At 42.4% G+C, this 14,630-nt stretch overlaps 1 protein-coding gene across 2 annotated transcripts in view; it reads right to left on the bottom strand.

Annotated features, from left to right (window-relative positions):
* Positions 1–14,630, bottom strand: part of cd276 (CD276 molecule) — an 81,596-nt gene that overhangs the window by 11,109 nt on the left and 55,857 nt on the right. The window contains exons 6-7 of one of the 2 annotated variants that reach the window (XM_079998138.1): positions 12,417–12,458; positions 4,642–4,679 (exon numbers count right to left, since the gene is read on the bottom strand). In XM_079998138.1, coding sequence (XP_079854264.1) covers positions 4,657–4,679; positions 12,417–12,458 — 65 coding nt within the window. In that variant the 3' untranslated portion in view covers positions 4,642–4,656. The remainder of the gene's footprint in view (positions 1–4,641; positions 4,680–12,416; positions 12,459–14,630) is intronic. The other variant, XM_079998139.1, reaches the window with a different exon arrangement.

The following is a 14,630-nucleotide window of genomic DNA, read 5'->3' as shown; positions in this document are numbered from 1 at the left end:
GTGGCGACGCCTGCCAAGCGCCTCGGCGGTTTGAGGACACCGCTGTTCGGCACACCTGCCCATTCCGCAGCATCCTCATATCAATGTCAGTTTATTTGGCCAAGCACGTTTTACATATACTGTACAAGGAATTTGTTGAGGTGAAGGTTGGTGCATTACTGTACAGACAGTTAGCATACAAAAAGCTTCACAGCCTGACCCCCCCGGACCCCCAAATATACAAAAATAGCCAAATATAAAATAAAAGCCATGAAAAAAAGGCAGAAGTTAAAAGGCAATAGCTGTGGCTAAGTGGCAGTGGAATATAAGGATGAGTGTAAGGATAAAATACAACAATATAATATAAGGATATGATATAAGATTGAGACTATATATAATACAAGGATATCCATATAAGAATAAAATATGAGGATAATAAAAGGACATCATAAAAGGATAAAATAGGAGGATATATGGGGTTGTTTTGGCAACAGCAAATTCTGCGGTTAGCTTTCCTCAGTGGCCGTCATTGCCTCTGGAGAAGATGTAGAAGAACTACTGTGGATTTTTATACTGTGGAGAGAGCGGAAGAAAAAAAATCAAAATGCTGATAAATGGCTGAGACAAAAGCATAAATAATAGAGCTGCGAGACGCTGGGACAGTAAGTAGAGACTGCACACCTCCCTGGAGAGCGGCAGCCTAAGTGTTCTGTCCAACACCATCAGTGTCAGCCGGGTTCACCCCGCGCCGGCGACAGCCAGAAACAGCCCGAAACAGCCAGCTACAGTCTGCAACGGCCGGCAACAGCCTGAAACAGCCAGCAACAGTCAGCTACAGCCTGCAACAGCCAGCTACAGCCTGCCCAGCCTGAAACAGCCAGCAACAGCCAGCTACAGCCTGCCCAGCCTGAAACAGCCAGCAACAGCCTGAAACAGCCAGCAACAGCCAGCTACAGCTGGATAAAGTCAGAAACAGCTAGTTATTAGGCATATATTTTATATTATTATTATTATTATTATTATTATTATTATTATTATTATTATATATTATGATATATATTTTATTATATAATATTATTATTATTATTATTACTATTATTAGATATATGTTATTAGATACATACTATCTAATAACAAAAAAGGCTGAAACAGCCAACTACAGCCTGCAACACTCATACAATTGGCCAGAATAGTCATAACTCAAAATAATAGTTTGGGGTTATTTTCTTGTGTCTAGCTTCTATTCTGTCACACATCCACCACTGTTAGAGAAAGGCGATTAGGTATAATAATAATAATAATAATAATAATAATAATAATAATAATAATAATAATAATAATAATAATCAGATAGTAACAAAAAAGCAAACAAGCTAAATGCATCTCATGAAAATATGTAAATACTATAAAATAAATACTATACTGTGTAAATACTATAGATTTAGACCTTGCAGGATCAAGGTCTATCAACTATTGTGAGGAGAAATAGTGATTGAAAATCAGTCACTGAGAAATGATTTTCAATCATTATTCCTCCTCACAATATTTTGGGACATCTATTTCCTCCTAACTAAAATAAGACATAAAAACAAATGTATTTTTTTTTTGAGTGATGGTGCTGAGTTAATGTTCTTTTTTTAGGTCAAGGTTCTTTTTCCCCCCCATAACTCTAGTCGGGAGTTGGGGAAAAGCTCATTATCCAGCGATAATTGTACCTATCAGGACACTCTATAGATGTATTAATATCTACTCTGTCACTGGAACTTCACTTCCCAAACCATTGGAACCATGTCTGCACATTCTCATTTCAAACAATCCTGCACATCTTTGAATATTGTCTTTTTTTAGTTTGTGGTTGAATATGACAAGGATGCTGTTCAGCACACAATGAAGAGAAAAAAAAGAGAATAAATTCAATATAATGTGGATTGAAAAAGATCTGGCTGCCAAAAACATAAGATTTGAGATGTTTATTTCAAATTTGTCAAGCGTTTTCCGAATTCTGCGTACAAAGCCAAAACGGAAACTCTATTAATCTCAGTCGACTCATAAACTTTTTTTAAAGGCTGAAGATATACAGGTATATAGAATATTAAAATTAAAATAAATAATAATTATTATTATTATCATTATTGTTATTATAATAATGAAATGTTAAATAAGTAACACCAGGGCTGAATCAGTTCAAACAGATTTTTACTCATTCTTAGATGTCAACGTAATTTAGAGTAATTAATTTAATTTTAATTAGTTGGACATGACAACTCTTACATATACAATGTTTTCAAGGTAATATTTTTAGACTTTAGACTTTTCGGTTTTTAGACTAACAAATTAATGATATCAAGTCATACATCAATTAATTGTGAATTGCAACTGTATATAAACAATAACTGCACAACAGGCTTAATAAAGGACATTACTGATCAAACAGAGGTATGCCTCAGTTCTACTAAACAATAATAATTCCTCATTCCTTTTTCAAGAATATTAGTCAACATTCACCACAGCAGCAACGGCAATTTCCAACCGAAGAAACTACTATACAAAATATAGAATATGCAGGATATGACTCATATTGTTGATTGTTTCAGTTAACTCACATTGTGGAGTTGGAATAACAACACTGTGAGGGTATCAACATAAACCCAAATGAGCCGATGCATCAATAAGGCAAAAAGGGTTTATGGAGGAAAAACGTCCCATGAGGCTAAAACCAATTTATTAAACGCAACGCCTTTCACATTATTAAATAAGATATGTTGTTCTCTTCACAAATGAGCTAATCAATACCCCCCACCAGAAATGCCACACAAATATCAGAATATTAGAATAATTGATCCAAGGGGATTCAGCAGTGTAGTGGGTATCGAGCTGCATTAGCGGTGAAGGTCGGCTACGATACTACGCCGATGACAGCGTCCTCTCTGTGACTCCTGGTGGCTGGACTTTTATTTTGGTGGCTTACAGGGGAAATTACTTTTCCTGCGCTCCCTCCCTCCCTCCATTAGTTATATTCTTCTCGCTCGGCATGCCGCCGCTTTACGGCCGGGTCCAATCAGGGCGTAATAAAAACAAGCTGTAACTGTCCGACCCTGTAATAAGGAGATATTCACGTCGCCGATGCCAAAATACTGTTCAGCGCGGAGAGAGAACTGGGGAGTGGTGGTGGGATGTTTTTTAAGGTAAGACTATTAAACATTATCAGAATAGGAATCAGCTTATTCCGCATTTACATATACTAGGAATTTGTCGTGGTGAGGTTTGGTGCATTTCCCTGCACACGATTAGGATTAAAATAAATCTCAACAGCCTGAGAAAATTGAGAATAAAAATAAATAAAAGTAAAATTAAATTAAAAATTTCCCAAAATATACTGTACAAATAGCCAAAAAACACAAAAAGTACAAAACAGAAAGTCAGATATATACAATTATTTGGATATATAAAATGTAAATATACAGAATATACATAATACTACTGCTTTAAATGCACCCAAATCCTCACTGTTTTCGTGGTAGGGACTTACAGCAGCAGTCCAATAAGCAAGGTTATTCATCTACTAATGATAATGGACATTTTGGCAGATTAGGATGACGATGATTATGAACACCAATTTGAAGTGAGCTCACAGACATTGGCCAAGAATGCAAAGAATGCAGCAGTATTGTCGAGAATTTACAGTGAATTTTGCACTTGTATATTCTGTATATTGTAGACATTTGGCTATTTTTTCTTTCCAGACTGTTATGTTGTTTAAATGATAATTGCAGCAATGTACCTATCCTCACAGCAACAAATTCCTTGTGCATGAAAACGTCCTTTAAATAAAAAGATTCCGATTCGGATCCTGAGAAGTTAACTGGTTGGGAACTTAAGTATAATATCACATGGTATAATATCAAAAGGATAAAGGTTATATCAAATGGTATGTTAGCAAAAGGATAACACCTATAACACCTGGTATAATATCAAAAGGATAATGCTTATATTTCATGGTATGATATCAAAAGTACAACAGTTATATCACAAAGTATAATATCAAAAGGATAAAGGTTGTATCACATGGTATAATATCAAAAACATCAAAAGTACATAGGGTATGTAGCAAGAAAGATCTACAAATTAGAGACATGGTCAGCATGCATGGACACACACACACACACACACACACACACACACACACACACACACACACACACACACACACACACACACACACACACACACACACACACACACACACACACACACACACACACACACACACACACACACACACACACACACACACAAACACACACCTTCATGATTCATACCTCAAATCTTTACAATTAATTAGCCCCTGAGTGTGCTTTTAGCTGGCCGGGGCGTTCTTGAGGGCCTTCCATATAACATGATGATTAGAACTCAGATGTGTCATGGCAGCCAGTGACCCTGTGTCAACATTTCACATGTTCTACTGATTGTCCTTCCCAGAATGAATGGTTCCAGTCTGCCTGGTGTCTTCTCCCTGGGAAGACCCAGCGAGTCTGTTTCTAGGAACTGTGATCACAACGGGAAACTGAGCCTGAACCTGCCTGATCATTGTGACTCAAATGTTTTCTGTCAATTTGTCATTAAACACAAACTGAGACACACACATAGTCACATAGTGCTTACCTTCATTCTTCAGCCTTAGCTTTTCAGTGGTGTCATTGCTAAAGGGAAGAAGGAAAATAAGAATACATTAGCTTTGTGGGCACTGAATGAAATGGAATTGCATTCACTAAAACAGATTTTTAACCTTTTTTTTTTCCATGACAATTCTGCAAAGTCTACAACAATGCACAAATCCTTGCCATAGAAGTGCTCTTTTTGAACCTAACCCTATAAGCCCAAAAATAGAAAAAAATAAGCAAACATTTCTTTCACCTTTCATGTTGTTGTGAGAGGCCTCTGATGCAGAAATTAAAGGGTTTTAAAAAAATTTTTAATGCTCTAGTAAAGTTTTTAGGGAATTATGCAATATTGCAATGTTGGACCTAGTTGGGAGCAGAATTTCTTGTATTTGTACTCACATTGTCTGAACAATATACAGAACATCCAAGGGTTCATTTGCAGGGTTGATTGCTTATTTAGCCACATAACAGTATCAGAAATAATAATCATACAACAGTCATATTTCTTATTTATCCAATAGCGTTGCGAGGATAAACAATAGGAACCATTGACTATGTAAATGTGCTCTTAAAAAAAAAACATTTACCCATTCATTTTTAGGATAGCTTAAATTGGTGTATGTAATTTTACAAGTGTGGGCATGACATGGCTAAACTTTAATTTTCAGCGGGATCATTTCTGGGTCAACCTGAGTTATTTTCATCATCTTTTAAATTGATCCGGTATTGAGAGGATACCTTGCACCGGGCAATCGCGGTTGCCAAAGAACGTGATCATGATTGGCCCATTGTAGTATGTAGATTCTGTTAGAAATCACTTCCAAATATGAAAAAATAGGGTTTGGGTTGAAAAGAGTTTTCCTTTGAGCAATAAGTACATGCTACAAAGAGTAAGTCTCTAAGGCCAAAGTTTGCGGTTGCCGAAGAACCTGGCCGCGATTGCCCCATTGTACCATGTATTGCAGTTTAGTTATTTCAGTCGGCAGCTATTCTCTCAATACTGGATCAGTTAAAGAAATTCTGATGCCAATCACTTGGGTTGACTCCCAATTATGGAAAAATAAGGTTAAAAAAGACCTATAAGCAGCTACATACACCGACAGTCTCATAGGCAAAAGTTCGATGACCAGCTTTGCGATACCATTGTGGCTTCCTTCTCCTCCGGGACCCCTAACTCTCATCTTGCCCCCTTCCATGCTTGTGTCCTCATGCACCAACCTTGCCACGGCTAACAGTATGCAGAGGGCATGGAGTGTTATTTAATTAGTCACAGTGGAAAAGTGCTGATGTGGAACCGGGGCTAGTCTGGGAACACCAACAAGGGAGGGAGGAAGGCAGATCGTGGGGGAAGGTGATACCAATGCGGGAGTAAGGCGCTGTCCCACCGGGGCCACGACCCGGGGCCCAGATGACAGATTTCACCATGACGAGCGGGAGGCTAGGTGGCACCTACTAGACCAGGTGCTCATCCCAGGAATTTTATATCCTCACCTCCTCCCATCCCCCATGTCCGTAGAAGCATCATCTAGTCAAACCTCCCCAACGAAGGTGCTCTTTACGCAATTAGTTGATTGAATATTCAAATTATCCGGACGGACATGCTGGGAAGTGCCGGCTGTTGTGATGCGCGATGCCGTGCGGGGTCTGACTGCTTTTATTAGCTGTGACAACACTCATTATTCCACATGATTTAAGAGCCCCCATTCCCCAAGCTATCTCTTCCACTGTGACAATGATCCGCCGGCCTTTTCCCATCATGAGCCACCAGATAACCTCCGAGAGACCGAGGAGAGAAACTTGGTGAGCGGTAGAACTTCCTCTCCCTCTCTGAACCAGAAAAGAAGGAAGAAAGTTTGCCAACAAATTGGCGTCCCCCAATTATGAAATACAACACCTTCTGCACGCGAGGAAGGTCGAACCCGGTACACAGACAATAGGGGAGTGTGGACATGGAACATGTATTTGGAAATAATTAAGACAATTTGATATGGGTTACACCCTGTGTGATACAAATGATAATATGTGTTATGGTAATTCTCCTCCATTACTCCTCCTTCTTATGTTCCTTGGCTTTTGACACAGCTCCACAATCACTCTGGGTTTCATTCTGCGCACACTAGATGAAGAAAAACGCAATCGCTAACAACCTAAGGTTTATTGTGCAGTCTTGAAACCAGCCGGAAAGGAAAAAAAACAAAACATAACATTTCTCGGGAAATGCATGCGTGAACTGTTGGCAATGGTGCAGAAGGAGCGCTTTTAATTAGCGCCCTTGAAGTTCTATGGTGACCCATATCTGCTAATGAAGGCATCATGGCTGCTCTATTTACATATCTTTAGGCGCTAATGTGTGACCGCTGGGAGAGGCAAATGGCAGAGCAATGCCAGTGTAAAGAGAGAGACCTGATGGATGATGGGCCATGAGGCTAATGTCCAAGGTCTGGCCTAATGTTATCAAAGAGGAAAGGCATGGCGGACACCGGTAGCGTTGTGTTATATTGAAGGGAGTATGGTGGACCTTCTGCTACTGATAAGGTTTGTGGTCATTTTTATCAGAAAAGCTTGGACTGGTTAATCAAAATATTCCTTGGACCAAGGTTTCTTGTTGTATCAAACTCTTTGGGCTGTTATCGCGAGTACTAGTAAATTAAACGAAACAAAAGTGATTTAGGGATTGGTTTTCATGGTAGCGTTATTGTTGACCGCCATTATTCACCAAATAAAGAAGGCTGCCTGTAGAGATTTACGGCACATTTAAAACCATATTTAAATAGATGTGAAGGAAAATGTACCACCTTTCCCAGGTAATTTAACATCGGGGGACTTGCTTGCAGTTGCATTCTCTACAGGCATCCTTAAGACCATGTGTCTCACTTTTGAGTTTGAATTTGTTTTCCCCCCGGGAAACAGCAGGTGATGATTTCCGCACGTAAGGTGCCATCGCCATGTGAATGATCCAGGAGACGGCGCAGAGGGGGAATGTAATAAGCACAAAGGTGACTTTGAGTCTGGAACAGCTGTCCTTGTTTTTGTCTACCCGCGAATAGAGTCACCTCAAACCACCCCCATCTAGCTAGCTAGCCACATGTTTAAGGCTGATGAGCTATTGAGTTGGAGGCATTAATATGATTCCAGCGATTGTCATCGATCCTCCAGTGGCCTTGCCATGTAGGAGGTTTGACGCAGAAAGGGGTACGGAGGAATATATTTGTCCTTTTCTAGTTGAGGGTTAGGGATACGTGAGGTATCCAGTAAAGGTTAAGGTTGTCCATTAAGGTTCAGGCGGCTTGCAAGGTTTATAAACAATTACCCGCCAGGCAAAAACGCTGTGAAAATCTGTGGAGGACCCATCACAACTCCCACCTTCACGGGACCTTGTCTAAGCTAAGCTAACGGGTTAATTCGACATGCAGCGGTGGAAAGTTTTATTTCGTGGTGTCCCCTTTTCAGAGGGAGTCTCATATTTTGCTGTGTCCAATGATGCCGCTTTCTCTGTGAAAGAACTGGGTCAACAAACACCCACTTCCAGGGGCTCGTTCCTCCTCGGAGCCCAGGAGGTGGAGAGACAAACGCGAGCATGCGGAGGACGGAGCGAGGCTCTGATAGGGGGTAGCCGCCGCCAGATTACCGCAGCCGCCTCCAAACAGCACATCACGCTCGGATTACTAAACGCCGTCCAGAGCGCTGGGGAGGTGAAGGCCCAAGTGTTGATGTAGGTATGAGTAAGTCTGCTAATGTGGAGGGGTTATCCGTGCACACACGTTTCTCTTTCTCCTGGTCGTGGTGTTTTTCTGGGCCGTGTGACTAGCAACACGTGCTACTTGTGCTACACGAGCGAGTGTGTGTGTGTGTGTGCATGTGTTTGTCCTTGAGGGTATGCACTACATTATGGGTGTGTGCGCATGTGTTTGCCTTTTGTGTTTTGTGTAGCAGGGATGCTTTTGGCTCGGCCAGCTGCGAGTGAATCCTTGATTTAGCCTCCACTGTTTTGAGAACGCTGTTTGTTTGCAGCGCTGGGCTGTTAAGGCGACGGAGGGAGTCGTTTTCTGTTCAAATGAATGAGCCCAGGTCCCCGGTTATCACCGGTTATTGTTCCAATCGCGCCGGCGTTTGAAAGGGGGAGGGAGGCGCACTCTCCTCTGGACAGCTCATTAAGATAACACACAAATGTGGCTTCCACATCATCCTGGGTTTATTAAAGTGGTCCTCATTTTGCCGCCTTTGTCTCCTTTGTCAGCGCAATTGGAGCCAGATGGCAAAACAAAGCTGACTGTCTGCATCGCTTAAAGATGAATCTCCGAAGGCGAGGGCAAGGGCTCAACTTTAGCTGCTCACCACCTACAACACCCACCTGCACCACCCAGATGTGTGGACTGTTATAGGTGGGGCGGAGACAATAGCTTGGGGTTGTCATTATACCCCTTTTGCATTAAATCCCCCTATGCCCCGGTCTCCTAACCTATGCTGTAGCGGTAGACCCACTAACCCTGCATAGCAGGGTTTGATCTAAATCGAAATACAACGTCTAATCCTTCTGCTCAGAGACCCTTCCCCTGCCTCTCACCTTATTAAAATCACATGGTATTAACTTTGCTATTCGCAGAGGGGCCTAAATATTTCAATCTGACTAAAGAAGGAGTCAAATGAATAACTCTAATAATGACATTAACGCTTGAGGGGGAAAGTGGTCAGTGTGAAGCCGCCACCACGGCCGAGCGGGCGCGGGAACCTGGCTCTGCTTGCTAATGCCGCCATTAATTCCTTCACCGGGATTCACACTGAAGCAAAAAAATATCAGTCACATCAGGAGGAAGAAGCAGAAGCAGCGGTATTAACATTCTGCCTTTATTCAGCGGTGCACTTGAAAAGCAGAGTGACCGTTCTATGCAAGGCCTAACGCGCTCATAATTTAATATGAATTCAAATGAGAATGAGGACGTGCGTGAAGAATTAATCGCCTCTTGGAGGCCGGCATCAAAGAGTGGCCATGCAGACCAAGACCCCCTTCAAAGGTTTATTCTGGTTGTTTTTTTACGCTTTCACTAGATTTTTGGACGTCATTTTGAACATTCTGCATTGGAATTCTGGAGGGTATCCAACTATGTTGACAAGTTAATTTTACCAAGAAGACAAAATGGCCACCTGTCAGCAGTGTGGTAAACAAATCATGTTGCTTTCTTCAACAAATTTGTTTTTTAGATTTTTATGCTCAAGACCTTTGTGCTCAAACAGTTTGTGAAAATTTAGAGACAATTATTGCCATCGGGTAATTTTTTATTTAATATAGTCTAAGAAATACATTGTTTCCATGGACAAACTATTCTCACGGATTAACTTCCAGGGGGTTGTTGCGAACTGCTGCATGCTGCCGTTTATGGACCCTACGGTGCCTGACTCGGCCATTAACCCGGCTGGATTTTCCATCTTCCGGCAGGACAGAACCACGGAGTCAGGTAAACAGAGGGGCGGATGGGGGGGTCTGCGTTAGGGTTAACTCTCGCTGGGGTTCGAACGTAGCGGTACTTTAAACACACTGCTCACTAGACCCGGAGCTATTAACTGTAAAAGTCCGCCTCTTCTACCTACTTTGGGAATTCAGCTCGGCTATAAGCACAGCAGTGTACATACCCCCGCAGGCTGATGAAACGTGCGCGCTAGAGGAATTATATAGAGTAATTAATGGACTAGAGGACACTCACTCCGAGGCAGTTTCTATTATTGTTGGCGACTTGAATAGGGCTAATAGGAAAGTTTTGTCTAAATATCACCAGAACATTAACTTTCTGACGTGTGGACTCTTGACCATTGCTATTCTCAACTGCTACAGCTACAACAGCTACAAACTTACGCTACTGTTTTCCAGATGGGAGTGGGAGACGAGTGTGCGTATGCACATGGCAGTGTGCGCTGCAGGTGTTTTGCTTTCTCAGAATTCTTTCTAAGAATTTCCGAGACGGGCTGATCTTAGAGATATATTTTTCTATTTTTACTTATGAATATCCGATTCATCGTGGTTAAGTCATTTATTTATTTTATCCTACATTCGCAAATGCACGCAAGGAAATGCATTGTTGATTCGGGAAAATGGTGGAGTGCGAACCGCGGCCCAGATCAGTGCGAACAAAAAAAGACCCATGTGTCCATGTGTAACAGGATTATGTATAACAGTCTTATCACCCCCCAACAACAACTAATTGGAAAATGCCTCTGACACGTCGACGAACGAAAAACTGTGTCGTTAACATCCCTAGGTAGGGCTTTCCCCAACCAAAAGCCCTGGGCTAATGGTGATGTACATGCTATAGACAGGCCAGGTCCTCTGCCTAGAGCTCAGGGGCCCTGAGGAAGTCCAGATATGACCTACAGAAAGCCATCAGAGATGCCAAAAGAGACTACAGGCATAAGTTGGAGTCTAACTACCACAGATCCGCCTCCCTCCCCGACGAGCTCAACACCTTCTACGCACGGTTTGAGGCGAGCAACACCATTCCTACTGGGATGCTAGCTGAGGACCAGGACGACTGCACCATGTCCCTATCAAAGGCTGACATAAGGGAAGCATTCAAATGAGTAAACCCACGGAAGTCACCAGAGTCAGATGGCATTCCCGATCGTGTCCTCAAAGGGTGCGCCGACCAGCTAGCGGAGGTATTCGCCTCTATATTCAAGCTCTCCCTGAACCTGTCTCCAGGCCCCACCTGCTTCAAACAGACCACCACTGTCCCCGTACCAAAGAAACCTTCCATCACCTGCCTGAATGACTAACGCCCGGTAGCACTGACCATCATCATGAGTGCTTCGAGCGGCTAGTCAGAAAACGCATCCATCCTTCCTTCCTGACACCTTGGAACCCCTTTAATTTGCATACCCACCCCAACAGATCTACGGAAGATGCCATCGCCCTGATGTACCGCCTTCTCCCACCTGGGTAAGGGAAACGCATACGAGTCTGGCATGTCTGCTACAACTCTCACCAACTTCTACAGATGCCTCAACTCTGGCTGCGTTACTGCCCGGCACGGCAGCCGCCCTGCTGCTGCTGATTGCGAGGCCCTCCAGAAGACAGAGGTGAAGACAGCAGAGGGCATCATCAGCCGCCAGCTCCCCTCTGTCCAAGGCATCTACCACACACGATGCCTTAGAAAAGCACGGAATATCATAAAAGACTTCAGCCACCCAGGCTATGGATGTTTACGTCTCTGCCGTTTGGTAGACGTTACAGGAGCATTCAGGCACGGACTACCAGACTCACAAACAGCTTTTATCCTCAGGCCATCAGGCTTCTCAACCAGCAATAACAAGCTACTGATCGTATTGATGACACATGAACAATTCTACATGTGCTCTGGTCACTTGTACATTCATAGTAAATTACCCAGTCTAATGTACATACATAACTGCTGCTAGTGTTTTATTATTATTCTTTTTGTATTATGTATATATTTTTGATATTCTTTCCATATTTATGCTAGTTTTGCCCCCATTTGCTGACTGTTTTAAAAAATCAATGCCTTCTACGTAGTTGTCTCTTGCCTTGTCCCAAGAATTTCACTGTTCAGAAGACTCTGTGTTATAATGTGCAGTTAATAAAAAAAACTCTTCGACTTTGACAAATACATTGCAAGAAGCTGCTGTTTGTATTTCTGCCAGATATGCCTTTTTGTTTGTTTGTTTTGCCAAATATTATCATCAACTCTTTATTAATTGCAAATAGTTTAGATGGTGCTGCTAGCTAATACAACTAACTGTGTCTTGTCCAGATGTGCGTTGGCTGACCTGTCTTCGACTCGTCCTCCTCCAGCTCCTTGGCCTCCTCTGCTGTGGAATGAGAAGAAGAAGAAGATGAAGAGTGGTGATCAGCCTCACAATCCAATCCAACACACACACACACACGCACGCACGCACGCACGCGCGCGCACGCACACACACACACACACACACACACACACACACACACACACACACACACACACACACACACACAATGTCCTCAATGGCCACTTGGTGTGAGACTATGGATGTGGATGGATTGCGGACGAGAGCGATGAAGCGAAGCACCACAGCATCCTCCACCTTCACTCCCCTCTGCCATCCATCCATCCCTCCATCCCCTCCACCCTTCACAAAGACAGTAATCACATTAGGCCGTGGCCATCGGCTCCCTCCAACCCAAAACCCACTGTCGACAGAGCCAGGCGGACAACCCACAGTGACGGCCGCATGCGCACGCACGCATGCACGCACGCACGCACGCACGCACGCACGCACACATGCACGCACTAGTCCCCAGACGAAAAGGCTAAAAATAGCACCGGGGAGACAACACAGGCAAGTGGATGATTCTGATTTTGTGACACACACCGTGATTTTCTGACACTTAAATGGGCAACAGAAAACTTTTGCGCGGCTGTCGCAAAGACAACCGGATCACTTTGCGATTGCTCAGAGCGCTCCGTGTAAATGATCAACACCACTTTGGAAATAAGAGAAAAGAAAGAAGCGTGTTTGCTGAACGGGTACATTGAAATAGTCACAATTTTAGTTTAGTTCTAGTTCTTGTGGTTGCGCGTCATGACACGTACTGTATTATACAGTTGCCGCATTGACCGCTTCCGCCCCGTCGCTGCGATACGCCAAAGTCACCGCCATATTGGAACGGGCAACACTGGCCTGTAAACAAATACAAGTAAACGGGGGAGCTGCGTTTTTTCTGAAAAAAAAAAAAAAAAGCACTATAACATTTACATCTCTCAACCAATTTTAGAGTGTTATTTTTATATTCAAGGGTTTACGATCTTCATGGAGGAGATTGCTCCACAGTCTCTCTCGCCATTCTCTGCTAATGGTTGAGCATTGGTTGACACACTTCCTGTGACGCACTGCCGTAAATCCAGAATTTCTCTGGGGATTCGTACCCGGTGCCCGAATGCAATGATATCAACACTTATAGGGAACTAATCTAAACGCCGATGGTATCATTATTCTATAGCCATTATACTGTGCAATCAACATTGACTTCATAATGAAGAGTAAAAGAAAAAACAAGTTTTCTATTGCTCCTTTAACACTCACAGATTACAGTGACAACTGAACAAAATACTAAATTTAATGTTCATACCAGACAAAGCGTGTGTACATTCCTACACGCCTACCGCATATTTTTTTCCACAAACTTTGACAGAAGAACAAGATAAAATCCTCTTGGGAAATTAAAGATAAATCATTATAATTACAGCAGCAACCAAAAAAAAAAAAAAGATCTGCATAGTTTAGTTTCCTGATTGAATTTCAAATATATATAAATATTCTCATAAGTCTTCCCAAGTTACAGTCGCTATGTGCTATATTTTGAATTCAAATTCGGCAAACACACACTCATGTGGTATGCATATGCCCACAGGTTATCTCATTTCCCAGAGTGATTCATTCCAAACGAGCTCTAGCTTTCTTTCTCTTTCTTTGCATGGCGTGTCGATCTATTTATAGCAAAATTACATCTTTTATTAGGGTTATTTTAGAACGTCACATAATTCAAGGTTTTCCAACCTTTGTTCTGCCACGGCACACCATTATCCTGTTAACAACTAAAGACGTCAGAAAGTCGTAGAGCTGTGCTCATTAAGATCATGGCCTACTACGGGGGGACGGTAGCTCAGGAGGTAGAGCTGGTCGTCCTGTAATCTAAAGGTTGCTGGTTCGATCCCAGGCTCCTCCTGCTAGCATGCTGTAGTGTCCTTGAGCAAGACACTTAACCCCTCATTGCTCCTGATGGCTGCGTCCGTCGGTGTTTGAATAATTGTAAGTCACTTTGGATAAAAGCGTCTGCTAAATGTATAGATATTAAATGTATAGATACTAATAGAAAGCTTGTAACCGAGTGGTTCGTGGCAAACAAATCTGTAAAAAAATGACTAATGAATCAGCAGTCACTCTGGCAAAAAAGTGGGCAGGAGAGTTCAACTTCAACAAACTGAAAATAATCAGGAATAA

This window comes from Zeus faber (assembly GCF_960531495.2).
Source record: "Zeus faber genome assembly, chromosome: 3".
Classification (NCBI taxonomy): domain Eukaryota; kingdom Metazoa; phylum Chordata; class Actinopteri; order Zeiformes; family Zeidae; genus Zeus; species Zeus faber.
The sequence above is the reverse complement of the archived record's forward strand: the minus strand, read 5'-3'. Positions and strand labels throughout refer to the sequence as shown.